General features: G+C 40.3%; 1 protein-coding gene across 4 annotated transcripts in view; it reads left to right on the forward strand.

Moving 5' to 3' along the window:
- DMD (dystrophin) overlaps positions 1-15,108 on the forward strand; it is a 1,939,942-nt gene that overhangs the window by 1,356,568 nt on the left and 568,266 nt on the right. For all 4 annotated transcript variants that reach the window (XM_045855895.1, XM_045855896.1, XM_045855898.1 and 1 more), the window contains one exon: positions 2,558-2,675. In XM_045855895.1, coding sequence (XP_045711851.1) covers positions 2,558-2,675 — 118 coding nt within the window. The remainder of the gene's footprint in view (positions 1-2,557; positions 2,676-15,108) is intronic.

The following is a 15,108-nucleotide window of genomic DNA, read 5'->3' on the forward strand; positions in this document are numbered from 1 at the left end:
GCCTTATAAATTCCATAGCAATATGTATTGTTTTTGTACCATTTCCTTTTTGAAATAGATGTTTGTGTCGGTTGACTAAAGAGCGGTATAAAGAGTTATGAATTTGTTTTGAAGTACTTTGGAAAGCAGAGTTTCCTTGCAATTGTGAATCTCCTCAGATTTTTAAGGAGGCTGCTTCAAAGGATGTCATTAATAATCTTCTCAGGTGCTTGCAAACCATGTGTCTGTCAGCAGAATTAGAGAATCACCCAACTAGAGAAGAGGTTTCACAATATCCTGAGACCTCCTTTGTTCATTAGAGAGGAAAATGGCTCGTCTTAAGTCTAAACTGACATGCTTGTTAATTTCAACGGTGAAAGCTATTCGTTGTGGTCAGGTTTCATATTTAGAGCCTGGTACGGTTCGGATTAAAGTTGATCAGGTTCCTTCCACAACACACTTCTTAAACAAACTTTGTAATCCTAAAGAAGGGGAGAAAAGTATGGCCCACCACATGGAGTAATGTATCCAGAGGTGAGAAGTGAAGAATTGCCTGGTTGTTTGAGGGTGAATTAATATTAAGTCCAAGGGAAATAATAAAGATAATCTTTGTTCTATAAAAATGTCCAGGTATCAAAAAACATAAATTTTCATTGAAATTACAGAAAGCATTGCTAAGGTTCTCATTCTCTGCTATAGTTGTAACACCTAGAAGAGGGCCTAGGAGTTGATATTTAGAAAATGGAAGAATGAGTTAGTGAATAAATGAATGAATGAATGAATATGTACTCTTTGCTAGCTATGTGCACTTAGAGTTCTTTGTTCAATCTAAAGGGAAGATCTGACTTTATATGAGGCATCTGGGTAAGTCTGGGTTTTTTTCAGTCTAATGTATGAAGCATTTAAGAGTCAGGAATTCCAAAGCACCCTTTCAGCTTGCTACGTTACAGATGACCAGAGTTTAATATTCTAACCCTGGAAAACATCTTATTTCATAAAATCTATCTACTACTATATATGGTCCCTACTTTAACATTTGTTCAGTACTCTCCAACTGACTTATGCCACTTACCTCAATAGCTGTCTTTGGCAATTTGTTCCATATTTCAAACACCCTTTTGTGTAAAGAAACCATAAAACTTAGAAACCTGAAAATTGGATTTTTCTTCTGAGCAATCACAGCTTACAAATGTGGAAATTTTGTTAGAAGTTAGCCCCTCCAATGTTTCAATACTGAGAAAGGAAAAGTGTTCAAAATAGGTGTGCGATGTTTGGATAAGTTCTTCCCATTATTTTAATGGTACCAAAAGCAGTTGAGCTTAAATCGCAAGGCCTATCTTCCTACCGCTTCACCAAAGAAGCACTCCAGAATGATCAAAATTAGGCTTTTCCAAAAACAAAAATCCATAGAAATCCTGCAGCAAGCAAAGGATGTAGCAGATGGCTAATTTTCAGAAACTTTACTGTCTGCCACATTTCATCTCTCCACTTTCGTCAGCCCTATGTGGTGGCAGGAAGACCATTGGGTTTAAAACCATGAAGAATTCTGGCTTGGTTATTAGTGCAGTTATTAGAATAAAAATGAGAAAACTTGTATAAATCATCTGTCACGTAGTGGTTATAAACTAACAACAAAACATTCATTATACTTCCGAAACTAAAATATATTGCGTTTTAGAATAAGAACAAGGGAGATATGTTTTTTCCCCCACACTCCTTTGTAAATATCACTGGGATTTTGGCCCTTTATGTAAAGAGAATGAGATAACAGAGATAATAGATGGACACTTGAAGGAGGGAGGAATTTCTTAATGATTAATATTGTTATCTATGAATACAAGATATGTATCTCTTGGGTTCATTCTATTTGGTACTTTTATCTAAAGTGTATTAAATTAAAATCAGGTGTAATAAAGAATATGAATACTTTCCAAACTTGCCCAATCCTAAAAATTAAGTGGAGAATTTGTTAGAAATACAGATTCCCAGTCCTTCTCCCCACTCATTCATTCATTTTGGGAGGGGTTGAGCCAAAGGAGTTAGGCGATTCTTATTGGAGGCGACTTTGAAGAAAGACTGATTTAGCTTGTTTGTCTCATGTCCTTTATAGGTAAGGAATCTCAGGTGCAAAGAAGTTAAATCATTTATATCTCTTAAATCACTTTTGTGCTTTTTCTGTTTCTAACATATACACCTTAATTTTGACACCACGCAGAATGAGATTACAAGTATAAATACCTATCTCTTAAATACATGGTCATATTTCAAAATTGCATTTCTTAGTCATGGCACTCATATATTGGGTTGAGTAAAACGAAGTACTCAGGAATGACTGTCTCAGCTCTTAAAATAGTGGAGCAAATCTATAATCAAGATCTTCATTTGAAATACGTTTGGTATGTAAGAATAAAACACATCTCTTGTTAAATGGTTCTCTATAAAGAGATTTATATCCCATAACATCTTCTTTATTTCTAAAAAGTACTCTGGTTGGTTTGAAAATCACACTTCACTTTGTATTCCATGACAGGAATGCACGATGCTGGAGAATCTCATGTTGTTGTATTTGTTGCTCCAGGCCACACTGCAGGATTTGGAACAGAGGCGCCCCCAGTTGGAAGAACTCATTACTGCCGCCCAGAATTTGAAAAACAAGACCAGCAATCAAGAGGCTAGAACAATCATTACCGATCGAAGTAAGTCTTTTAACAGGCATGTGAAACTTAAGGAGAAATGTGTGAAACATTTCAATAATGACTTAAGTCCATGTACCTCTATCGCGTTGATAAAAAGAATGCCAACGAGTTGTCAATTACAACTGTTGCACTGGGATTTTCAGTCCATAATGTTGTCTTTCCTTGACAATCTAATTTCATAGAATGGAGGAAATAGAAGTTTCGTTATTGCAGGCTTAGAGCTGTGAAGCGTGGTGTGGTGCGTGCAGTAAGCAGAGCCGACGGTGGGGCAGAGCGTCGGCTCCTTGGTTGTCATTTCGTAGGACCTGGCATCCGTGGAGATGCCAGCCTCCCCCTCATGTCCTTGCTTGTTGGTCCACACAGGCACTTGCTTCCTGGACCAGCTTTTATACCCATCTGCAGTGGCACGGTGCGATCTGGGCAGTTCTCTGAGCCTTTGATGCCCCTCACTGTGTAATACAGAAAGAACTCTACGTACATGCTCTTAGGCCAGACTGGGGTGGGTGGCGACTTTCAGAGGCTGTAGAAGACCCACCTGCCTAGATATTGCCCATGCCCTTTTCTTCTTTTCTTCTTCACAGAGTGATTCAGGTCAGGCAGAGGGCACTGGGGGAGGAGTAGGGGAGACTATTGTCCACGGTGTTCCGTCAGAGGCTGTCCTCAGGAACGAGGAGGCCGGGCTTACCTCTGCGCTCAGATTCTCTTGGGTCTCCCTGGGTTTCTTCCCTCTCTTCCGCATGCCTTCCCCCGAGGGACACAAATCCGTAGTGAATTTTCAGAATTCTCCTGCAGCCCCTCCCCCCTGTTTCCCTCCCCACAATCTGAGGAATCTTCTCTGGTACAGGAGTAAAGAAAACCTTCCTTTAAATGTCTTTTTCCCTTCCGAACGTTTGGCAGTAGACCAGATCTAGGCTTTTGAAACTCAAAAATCAAGAATCTATATTCTGTTAATATCAACTGGTAATATCAACACTTCCCTGAGGAAGTGGAAGCCGAATGCCTGGCTACTTCCTCTGTGTGTGTGTGTGTGTGTGTGTGTGTGTGTGTGTGTAAAATCTTTGCAAAATCCTGTCCACTAAATTTCATAATTCCCATTTTGTAGAGAAGAAACGGTTTCTGAGAAAGGTTAATCAAACTGCTCAAGCTTACAAAATAAGCAAATAACAGAGCATGGAATTTGCACATGTCTCCTTCTGGCTTGAAAGTCTGTGTTCCTTCTAGTCCGCTTATGCTTATGATGGCCCATCTTCTCTTGTTGTTTTTGCTAATGACCTCAATCACCAGGAGTAGGATTAAACACTCTTTCGATTTGCAATTATGATGTCTTTCCTCATTTCCTAAGACATTTCCTCTTTCAGCGGCAGTGATTGTTAATTAAAATAGACTTTTCTTGATTTTGGAATTTTAACTCTTTATATCAATAAAGTGCACAGTGTCTTTGGATCTATGGTCATGTTATTAGTTGGGTAGCCCTGGCCTCCGTAACAGGTTAGCTCCTAAATTCTGGTGGCTCACCACGGTAGAAGTTTACTTTATGTTCTGGTGCCTTCCAAAATAAGGAGCCCTCTAGGAAGCCTTTCAAGGACCCCAGCCTCCTCCATCTTTTGTGGCCAGAACATCAGCTTCCTATGCACCTCATGGGCAGATGAGCAACGAGGAGCGCTCACTGGAATTCATTATGAGCCAGGCCTGGAAGTGGTGCGTGTTCATTCCGCTCAAAGTCTGTTGGCTGAACCTTGTCACGTGGCCACACCTACACATCAAGGGAAGCTTGATATCCAGTGTTGAACCCAGGAAGACAAGGAACTAGTTTGGTAAGGAACTGGTCAGACTCTTCTACAGCCAGTTTGGACAGGAGGAATGCACGGAAGTTCTAGAAGTGTGTGTAAGTTACAGGATGTGATTTCTCTAACCAGCAGGGCTAGAGCAAAAATTGCCTTATGAACATCAACTTAGAGACAGCCGTTTAGTTGGTATCGATAGTAGAGTGTTTCCACCCTCAAACTGGAACCACGAGGCTTCTCCACCAGGTTGCAACACACGGACCCTGAAGAGTGACTCTGAGTTGAGTGTGAGCCTGCATTCCCATTACACAGTGAAGTGTTCTGTTTCTTGCCTGAGAAATATGGAAATCTGGCAAAGATCTTCCTGCAAATCTGAATTTACTAATATATAGAAAGTCATTTGTTATTTTACTAATGAAAAACAACTCTTTTTTTCCCTAAGAGGAAAATAACACCTAATTTATTTTATAGTATCCACTCAATATCTAAACATTTTTCATTATCTGTTGCAATCTTTTTTGGATATTGTATTGACTTTTTCTTGTGATGTGGATTAAAATCGAGTGACTGCAGGGCAGGTGTGTATGTCTCTGCTAATGTGAAATGATTTGAATAGTTCTGCTTTTTGAGCTTTTTATCTTTTAGGAATGAATACCTTTATGAATTCTTGCAGCACAGTGGAAAGATTCCCATCCACAAGGTCCAAAAGAGCATTTTTTAAAAAACCAAGTGGTTGTTGAGACATGTCATGTTGCTTATGAAGAGCCTAAGCCAGAATCTTAGTTTGAAATATGCCTGGAGCCTCCCGTGCTGGTACCCGGATAATTCTGGCAAGATAATGCTTATCGAAACAATGCCGTTTGCAGCCCTGCTGTGCTTCAGCTCCTCTCTCCATTTGAAATCTATGAAGTGGGATGGAAATTCAATACTCGTAAAGTTTCATTTGTGTGCAAAATAGAAATTTTTTTAGTATAGATTTGGTTTTCAGGGAATGAGCAGAAATAAAATACTTGCTCGTAAAATTGTATTTTCTTATTTGACGATTTCAGTGTTCCTTTTTATTGTCCTGAAACTTCTAGAATACTTAAAAAGGAATCATCTAAATAAAGAAATAATTTCAATAGGTGTATCATACTATATTGCAACATGTTCTCCTCCTTGGTAAATCCCAGTTCATAACTTGGAATGGTTGGGGAAATCTATACATAATTACTGCATTATGTCAGGAGAAAGGTCCAGCAAAAAGCAACTCCTCTCTACTGGTAATATCCATCATTACTATCTCAATAGGTCTACAAAATACCAACATGTTTTATTGTGTGAAACTATTTTCATGCTATCTGTTTCCATGTGATTATACTGGTGGAAATCATGTTGTAATAATCTAGGTGAGAGAGTAAATTTCATTCTAATTGTATTCAAATGGGAAATTCTCAATGCTGTTTCTGATGTTCAGTCTACTCATTTTCCTTCAATTCACTTGTTGCTTGAATGTGTCAACCATTCCTGGTCATTTTCTTCTCCAAAACGGGTAGATCAGGGGTCCAAAACCAGATGAGATAAGAAGGATGTAAAATTGCATCTTTGTTCTGAATTATGCAAAATTCTTGTTCATGTTCATTACTACTGTAAGTCATAGTACCATAATATCTCACAGAGCAGTGAGGAGGATATGGAAAGAGAGAACTGCCCTGGCTGGTGTGGCTCAGTGGGTTGAGCACCAGCCCACAAACCAAAGGGTTGCTGGTTTGATTCCCAGTCAGGGCACATGCCTGGGTTGCAGGCCAAGTCCCTAGTTAGGGGGTGTGTGAGAGGCAATGGATCCCTGTATCTCTCGGACACTGCTGTTTCTCTTACTCTCTTTCTCCCTCCCTTCCCCTCTCTCTAAAAGTAAATAAATACAATCTTTTTTTTAAAGGAAAGAAAGAACTGCTCTCTTTTACAGCTCTGTTTATTCTACAAATAATATTGGTGAAAATGGCTTACATGGCATTTGCATTTGAGAGCCTTCCTTCTGTAGCTTCTACCTCCATAATACCCACCATTAAAGATCTGTAGCCATAGCACGAAAGGGTTTTCAGAGCAAGTTGCCCAGGCTGGCCACTTACCACTTTTGTGACCCTGAACAAACGGTCTCAGTAAACTGATTTCAGTTTCCTCGGATATTAAATAAGATTACCAGTACTTGTGTCTACCACAAGATTGGGAGAATAAGAGAATACATAAAGAGCACTTAGGTCAGAGCCACAGTAAGGGCTCAATGAATGTTAAGTCTTGTTATTTTAATTATAATTTAATTGGGTTGTTTGAGTGCTTCGTGGGTAAGCGTTTAATAAGGCCTTTGGTAGCTATCTGGTTCTTCCCCTGAGAGGGAGGGAGGGAGGGAGGGAGGGGGAGAGAAAGAGGGAGAGAGAAATATGAATGAATGAATACGAGAATGAATGAATGAGAAGGAGAAGGTTGCTTCAGAAAAGATAGAATAAGATATATAAATGGAATTACATATTTGGAAAAGCCTTTATGTGAGTGATACTACGAAAAGCAAGTAATTCATTTAAAATATTTACTATAACCTCAGGAGGGTGCAGATATTACCCTCATTTTAGAGACAGGGAACTGAAGTGCAGAGAGCTTATGTAACGTGCTCAGGGTCCTAGTAAGGTGCTGGGACGGCGCTGGGACGGAAGCTCATGTCTGTATGATTCTACAGCCCGAGATGCATCAAGTGGAAAGGGCTGACATATTTTGACTATTTTTTTAGTCAAAAATAGGAAGGAGTACTAATTTCAGAACTTAAAATATTAGGAATAACCTTGGTTTACTACCATCTGGGTATAATTTCTTGCTGCTCCCATTTATATTTTTATCTTCTATGCATTTGGGTGGCTAGTTATATAGGCTTGTCGCTCCGGAGAGCGGAGCTTGGTAACCTTCTACATGTTCATTAAGTAGCACGTACCACCAAGGCGAGATAAACTGGGGCCACAGAAACTGGCGACAGGAAAATATACAGGAGCTGTGGAGCACAGGGTCCGGCAGAAGTAACGCCTGCTTGAGTGTAGTTGGTAGGGTGACCATATGGGTGTCATAATGTATAGTTTTCATTTGAACACTTCACCTAAAATGCCATAGGGTGTGCTTCAGTGTGATGTTGTTATGTTAGAGAATGACATGCTTATGATTTTGTAATAAATGAGTTTGTAATTTTTTTAAAAAGGTGTTACTTGTGCCGGACCCTGTATGGCCATTTTATCAGCCAAACCAGGGGAGGAACTTCTGAAACAAAATGCCAAGTCTTACCTGGCTGGTGTAGCTCAGTGGATTGAGCGCAGGCTGCGAACCAAAGCGTCGCAGGTTCAATTCCCAGTCAGGGCACATTCCTGGGTTGCAAGCCATGGCCCCCAGCAACTGCACATTGATATTTCTTTCTCTTTCTCCCTCCCTTCCCTCTCTAAAAATAAATAAATAAAATCTTAAAAAAAGAAAAGGACAAATAACCCAATTAAACACTGAGCAAAGGATTTAAAAAAAAATTTTTTTAAAGAATGCCAAGTCTTAAGAGAGAAGTGTGTCTTTTACAACCATTTTTTTTTCAGCTAAGGCTTTTTCAAACCAGTTCAGAATTCTTTGAGAAATTTGGCGATGAGGTATAAATTTTAAGAAAATAAATTCATATCCTACTACTTAAAGAGCTGGTTGGTATACTGGGCTCTAGAAGGGACCGATTCTGTTGTATGAGAATAAAGACACTGTCACAGGATTTTTGAATTAACTGGCAGTTTTATAGCAGCTTTGTCAACCCATCACTCATGGCTGCAACCCAATGTATGAAACCCGTCATGGTGAAATAGCAACACTTTGTTGTTCTGCGCATTTTAATGAAATCCCTCTTGCTAATGAAATGCCAGCCAATATCTTCCTCGCAGGTACTGTGTACTAGAGAGTTGCTTATTTCAGAGTAAGCGGAGTCAACCATATAAATTCCTTTCTTTTGACATCTAACACGTGCTGCCGTCAACCTTATAACTAGGAGCCGCACTCAAAATGGACATCCACCAGGATGCCCCTACGCTAGTAACCAAAGAGTTCAGTTGAGTAAAGATTTGAATACTCTATGCTAGTTAGTACCAGAGGCAATGCAGGGAGGTACCAGGAAGAATAAGATTCAGCCTTGCCCATTAAAAAAAAAAAACTCACCACCATCCAATTTATTTGGACAAGTATATTTGGGCAAGGCAGTCTAGGGTAAGCACTTCAGTAGAGCCATATTCGAAAATGTTGAGAGAGAGCAAGAAGCAGGAAGATTGGCTCTGAATGAGGGGGTTCTAGAATGCTCCCAGGAGGCTCAATTTCTTGTGGTCATGGATAGGATTTTGAAAAGTGGAAGGAGGCTGGAGAGGGAAAGATATTTCATGAAAGGATGACAGGAGGACACATAATTAGACTTGGGTTAGCAGTGGTACAAAGGATGAATGCGCAGGAGTGGCGGGGAGATGGGGGGGGGGCTGGAGAGAGAGAGGGAGTAAATAGAGTCAGTGAGACCATTTAGGAGGCAAGAGAGCCCCAGTTAGAGCAGTAGCAGTGGAGTGAAAAGAAAAAACTGAATTAAGATAGGCGGGGGCGTTACCGTTAACAGGATTTGGACATTGACTGGATGTGTGGAGTTGAAGATTTAAGAGAGAGCTTGCCTCTTAAGATTTTGACATTCAGTGGCTTGAAAGATAGCGATGTCATAACCAGAGACAAACTCAGGCCAAGGAGCTGATTGCGTGTGATCAAATGTGGTTAAGATACAGCCAGTGAGCATGATGGTGATGCAGACCCCGGCTTGTGGGGTCTGCGTCATTATGGATGAAATATGAGACAAATTCACAGGGACTACCGACTCCTGTGGAGGAAAAGAGACAGCACGACTTTTCTCTCAAGGATAGCAAAATCCTTGGCCCTCGCTCCAGTGAGCTTTTATTGTCTTACTGGGCACATTACAAGAAGGTCCTCATTAACTGTGCACAGGCTCCCTTTAGGTGGTTACCTTTTACAGAAAACAAAGGAGAGGATGCTGGTAATCACATCACAGAAGAGGGAAATTTGCACATGAAAAGGCAAAAGTGGTTGAACTGGTTACTCTGGTCCTTGGAAGGTTTAGCATGGGTTTTAGGAAGTTGCTTTGCAGTAAATGTCCTCAATTCAGGGTGAGGGAGTTTTAGCAAAAAGCAAGACTCATAGTGGCCTAGGTACATTGCAGGCCTGATTCCCCACAGGAAAACCTCTCCGTGGGCGTGGGTCCTGTGCATCTCCCAGTGGGAGCTGGGCCCACGCCACGCAGAGCGGCCTCCCACAGATGGGAAATGGTTGAAAACACAAGCAGAGATTACAGGAGCAAAGTCACCTCTCTACAGATTAGGAAGTTACCCTGAGTGGACAAGCTTGCACAGACGCAGAGAGGGTGCCAGGTGAAAAGAAAAGTAGGCGACATGTAAGGAATTTCAGAAGAGTTAGCACTACGCCTCCCAGTGGCAACTTGCAGTATAGGTGCATTTGGACAAACACACACTGAACAATGAACTTATAGGTATTGCGCTGTATTTTGTTTTCTATCTTCTGCTGTGCAACCAGTCTAATAAGTTTCTTCGTTCTTAGTGGTACTTGAAATATGATGAGGCGTAGAAACCCTTTAGCTGAGAGTGTAAGACTGCTGGGTTTATGTATATTAAACCCTCATTATACCAGGGCAGACGGTCATTGCCATTTGCCATCTAGGTCTAATGAACTCTGCTTTTTTCTTTTTCCCCTTACGTGTTCAAGTTATTTTTCAAATACTTTGCAGAAGTGAGCCTAAAGAAATAGTAAAAAAAAACTGCATTAGACATTTTAATAAGAATTTAAGCACGACAAACTTCTGTGGATCAAATAAATTTTACAATAAATTCTAAATGATTAGCATCCCATATCATTTTAGCAAAAACACAATGGTTCAAATTCTTCAAGCAAAATATTATGTGATGAGGTCTTTCCTGTTGAATGACTCACTAGATTAAAATACCATTTTTCCTCTCTGTCTTGGTAAATATATTGTTAGCTCATCAATCCTTGTGTTTGGGAAAAATCCATCTAGGTTATTACCATTTGAAGACTCACAGTCTAAAATTTCACCTATATGATCAATTTCACCATCATCATTAGAGTCCAAAATGCTGGTTTCTGTCTCTTTGCATTCATCTTCCATTATGTCTAATAATTGTGAAATGTCTTCCACTGGCAATTTTCTTATCATCGACATTATGAGAGTAAACTGGAAAGAATTTTCAACAGTTTTCAATGAAAGCTAAAAGCAGACTCCAAAGATGGTGTCTCCATCATTCATTTACATCTTCTTAAAATTTGATGCAGTGTTTTAGGCAATGAAATAAAAGACTAAAGGGTGAAGGTCTATTTCACTATCATGTCATCTTTCTAATAATCCTATCACGTTTCCATTTATCAATCACTTTTGCATAATTAAGATAATTTGAGTAATGATAAAATAGCAAAATGCTTCCAAATTAGTGAAAACATCATCACTAAGACAACACAGTGTTACTTAGGTTTTTGAATGAGTTCAGCAGACCCACATATGGTCATTGAAAAACAAAATGGTTTTATTTCAACAATAAGTAAAATATCACTTTGTTTTTGATAGACCACGAGGAAAAAAAAGTCACACAATTAAAATGTTTACAGACAGTTAGAACTTCTCAGAAACGAAACTCAAAAAATAAAGCTGGGTGCAGTGGACCTTGAAGGCATATCAAAGGTTAAACAGAATATCACTTGTCCAGTCCTACTACAAAAATCAGAGTTTTATTAGTCAGCATTCTCCACATGCATACACAGTCATGCGCTACAGAACAATGTCTTGGTCACCAACAGACTGCGTATACGACTGTGGCCCTATAAGTTAATAATGAGTGAAAACTTTCTAGTACCTAATGACGCCATAATCATTGTAATGTCACAGCGTAACACATTACTCATGTGTTTGTGGTGATGCGGATGTAAATGAACCTATTTAGCAAGAGTCATGTAAAAGTATAGCACGTACAGTTGTATACAGTACATGATACTTGATAGTGACCATGAGCAACTATGTTACTGGCTTAAGTAATTTGCTCTACTATACTTGTTATTGTTATTTTAGGGTGCACTCTTTCTACTCATAAAAAAGTTTGCTATAAAACAGTGTGCCATGCTGGCTGGTGTGGCTCCGTGGATTGAGCACCGGCCTGTGAACCAAAGAATCGCTGGTTCGATTCCCAGTCAAGGCACATGCCTAGGTTGCAGGCCAGGTCCCCAATAGGGGGTGCACAAGAGGCAACCACACATTGATGTTTCTCTCCCTCTCTTTCTCCCTCCCTTCCCCTCTCTAAAAATAAATAAATTAAATAATTTTTAAAAACAGTGTCCCTTGTTATGCCAGCAGCAGCCTCACACATCTCATGTTTACTGCATCTCTTGATCACATCATTTTCCCTTGTACTTGATTTAATCTCCTATTGTTTTGTACAGTAATTTGCCGTACAGGCTTGTAGCCTAGGAGCAATAGGCCATACCATACAGCCTAGGCGTGCAGTAGGCTACACCATGTAGGGATGTGTAAATGCACCCTATGATGTTTGCACAGTGACTGTGTCACATAAAGGTGCCTTTCATAGAATGTTTCCCTGCTGTGAAGTTCTGCATGACTGGATAGACGAGAGAGAGGGGAAGAGAGAGAGAAAGAGAGAGAGTTTGTTTTAAGGAATCGGCTCATGTACTTTGGGGACAGGCAAGTCCAGTATCTTCCAGGCAGGCCAGCATGGCAGATACTCGGGAAGAGGTGATGCTGCAGTCTTGAGACCACGGGCAGTCTGGAGGCAGAAATCCTTCTTCTTCTGGGGACCTCCGTTTCTTTCTCAGATGGTCTCGAACCAGTGGGATGAGGGGTACCCACATTATGGAGGCTAATCTACCTTACTCAGAGGCTACTGATGCATCTTAATCACGTATTAGAAACACCTTTAGGACATCTAGGTGGCAGTCCAAAAACTAGGCATCAGTGTCTAGCCAAGTTGACACATAAAATTTATCATCACAGTGAAGTTCAGAGTAGCATACGTCTCTTCATGGACAAGTTTCATGATTTCTTTAATTTCCATCAGCATCCAATGAATAGGGTACCTGGAAATATATATTAAACATTAGAAATGATCTTTAGCATCTTAGTGAATTTCAGAGCTCCATCAGAGTAATTATAACTTATACATAAAATTACCCACAAAAAATAACTCTGTATGTTTTTCTTTCTTTACAGAATTTGACATGTTGTGTTAACATTGAGCGTATATCAGAATGTATATCATGAAATAATGCTGATGTAATGTATCTCATTCTTTAATTCTATAAGAGGATTAAGTCAAATCATATTTGAATAAGATTAAAAATCTAAATTAGCTGGCATGATTATATTAAATTAGTTTTTCCTATGCATGTATAACAGGAAAAATAAATATACTTTCTTTAAAGTGATATAGCTATAATTATGAACATAACTAGAGATTGCTACTAATAGCTTACTTTGTCATTTCATTTCTTTTAAGGGAAAGATACGGATTAGCAAATGTTCTACTCATCTACTTTAAAAACCAAACATAATGAACAAAGCTATTGAAAAAACAATTAATGAACATTATTTTTTTTTCTTTTTCGGTATGATAGAATAAAGATGCTGATGAATGAATATAAAGAACCTTACAATCAGACAAAATGAGCTGGTAAGGCAAATACAAAATAGGAATGATACAAGATATGATACAAGAAAATACAAGATGTGCCCATAGGGAGAATCCCAGATATTCATAAGCTGTCGTTTTTGTCTTATGGGCTAACAGGGCTTCTCAACTAAAGACCTAAATTTCTAGTATATTTTGGTGCCTCTAGGCATAAAGAAGAACATTACTGCCTCCTGGTGATACCATGCAGTTCAGATGCAGCTAAGCCATGGACTTCCAAAAGATTCTCTCAGCTCTCCTCGGGTGTTGGAAGTGTCAGGAGTATTTTGGATCTACCATTCCTTTCTTTACCCAAATTTCCTCATTAATAATTTGAAGCAACATAATACATTGCTTGCCACCAGTCTTTGCCTGCTTGGGGGAAGTGTTTATAAATAAGCAGGAAGGATTAATACATTGTGACCTTTCTATACGAGCCAAGTTCATGTAGTCAAGAAGAGGAATGTGCAGTTACCCAGTGCTGCAAAGCAAATCGCCCCAAAACTTAGTGCCTTAAAACAGCAATAAACATGTGCACATTCTTTCTCACGGGTTTTGTAGGTCAGGACATCACTTGGTTGAGTGGTTCCTTCTTGCAGTCGGTAGTCAACTGCAACCACAGTGATGTGGGAACTTGACAAGGTAGCTCGCGCTTCCGGCATGTGAGGCAGTGCTGTCCAGTGGGTGTCTCCCTACACGAGCCTCCCCTCGGGACAGTGTGAATGTCCCCATGACTTTGTGGCTGGCTTCCCCCAGAACAAGGAAACCATGAGTATAAGGCAGAAACTGTAATGCCTCTTTGGACCCAGACTTAGCATGTATAGTATCACTCCGTCAATTGTGACAACTATTTGTCACACAGGTCGGCCCTAATGCAGTGACGTGGTTAGAACAAAGGACACCAACAGGGCATGAATGCCAGCAGGGGAGGCTCACTGGGGACCACCCGGGAACCGACTACCACGGGATTTATCAGGTCTGCATAGGAAAGTTTTCTGAAACATGACTCCATGTCGCTTTGACTGCCTCCATCAGACATGCCAGCAAATGTCCATGTCGCTCTTCCCCTGAAAATGGCAAGCCACCCTTTTTCCTGCGTGTGTACATTAAAAGGGACAAGAGCCCACCAAGCCCTTTTCCATGGCTGCTGGGCACGTTAGTACTTATGGCAGGTCTATTCAGCCTGGCTCCTCATGGGGAAGTGTGGGTTTTGGAAAGAGTGGTTTTGAGTTTTGGAGGCCTAACAGAAAGACCTAGGTAGCAAAGAGTTGGTTATGGGATAATGATAGCAACAATGACCATCATTTTTTTTAAGATTTAATTTATTGATTTTAGAAAGAGGGGAAGGGAGGGAGAGAGGGAGAGAAACATCAATGTGTGGTTGCCTCTTGCATGCCCCTTACCGGGGACCTGGCCCACAACCCAGGCATGGGCCCTGACTGGGAATTGTACCACAACTCTTTGGTTGCAGGCTGGTGCTCAGTCCATGGAGCCACACCAGCCAGGGCACAATCATTCTTTTTATGTTAGTGAGACAACCACATGAGAATGTCTTTTCTTACTTTCAGAGAATAATCCAGCACCAAAAGCCATGCATCTAAAATGAGAAGTCATGGTTTAAGTCTTGGCTGTGCCCTTTAGTGACAACAGAACCCTTGGCAAATAATTTAATCTCTCTGACCCTTTGTCTTTTCATCTATTGAACTGGGCTCCTGATGCCTTCCATACCAGACTGCTGTTAGGATTAAATGGAATGACATGTGGCAAAGCCCTTTCAAATGGTAAATCTCTGCGCAAATATCAGTGTCTTAGTCATCTCGGGCTGCTGTAACCAAAATACGGTAGATTGGGTGGCTTCAACAA

The sequence above is a fragment of the Phyllostomus hastatus genome, unplaced genomic scaffold, assembly GCF_019186645.2.
Source record: "Phyllostomus hastatus isolate PE091 unplaced genomic scaffold, TTU_PhHast_1.1 phas_scaffold_12, whole genome shotgun sequence".
Taxonomy (NCBI): Eukaryota; Metazoa; Chordata; class Mammalia; order Chiroptera; family Phyllostomidae; genus Phyllostomus; species Phyllostomus hastatus.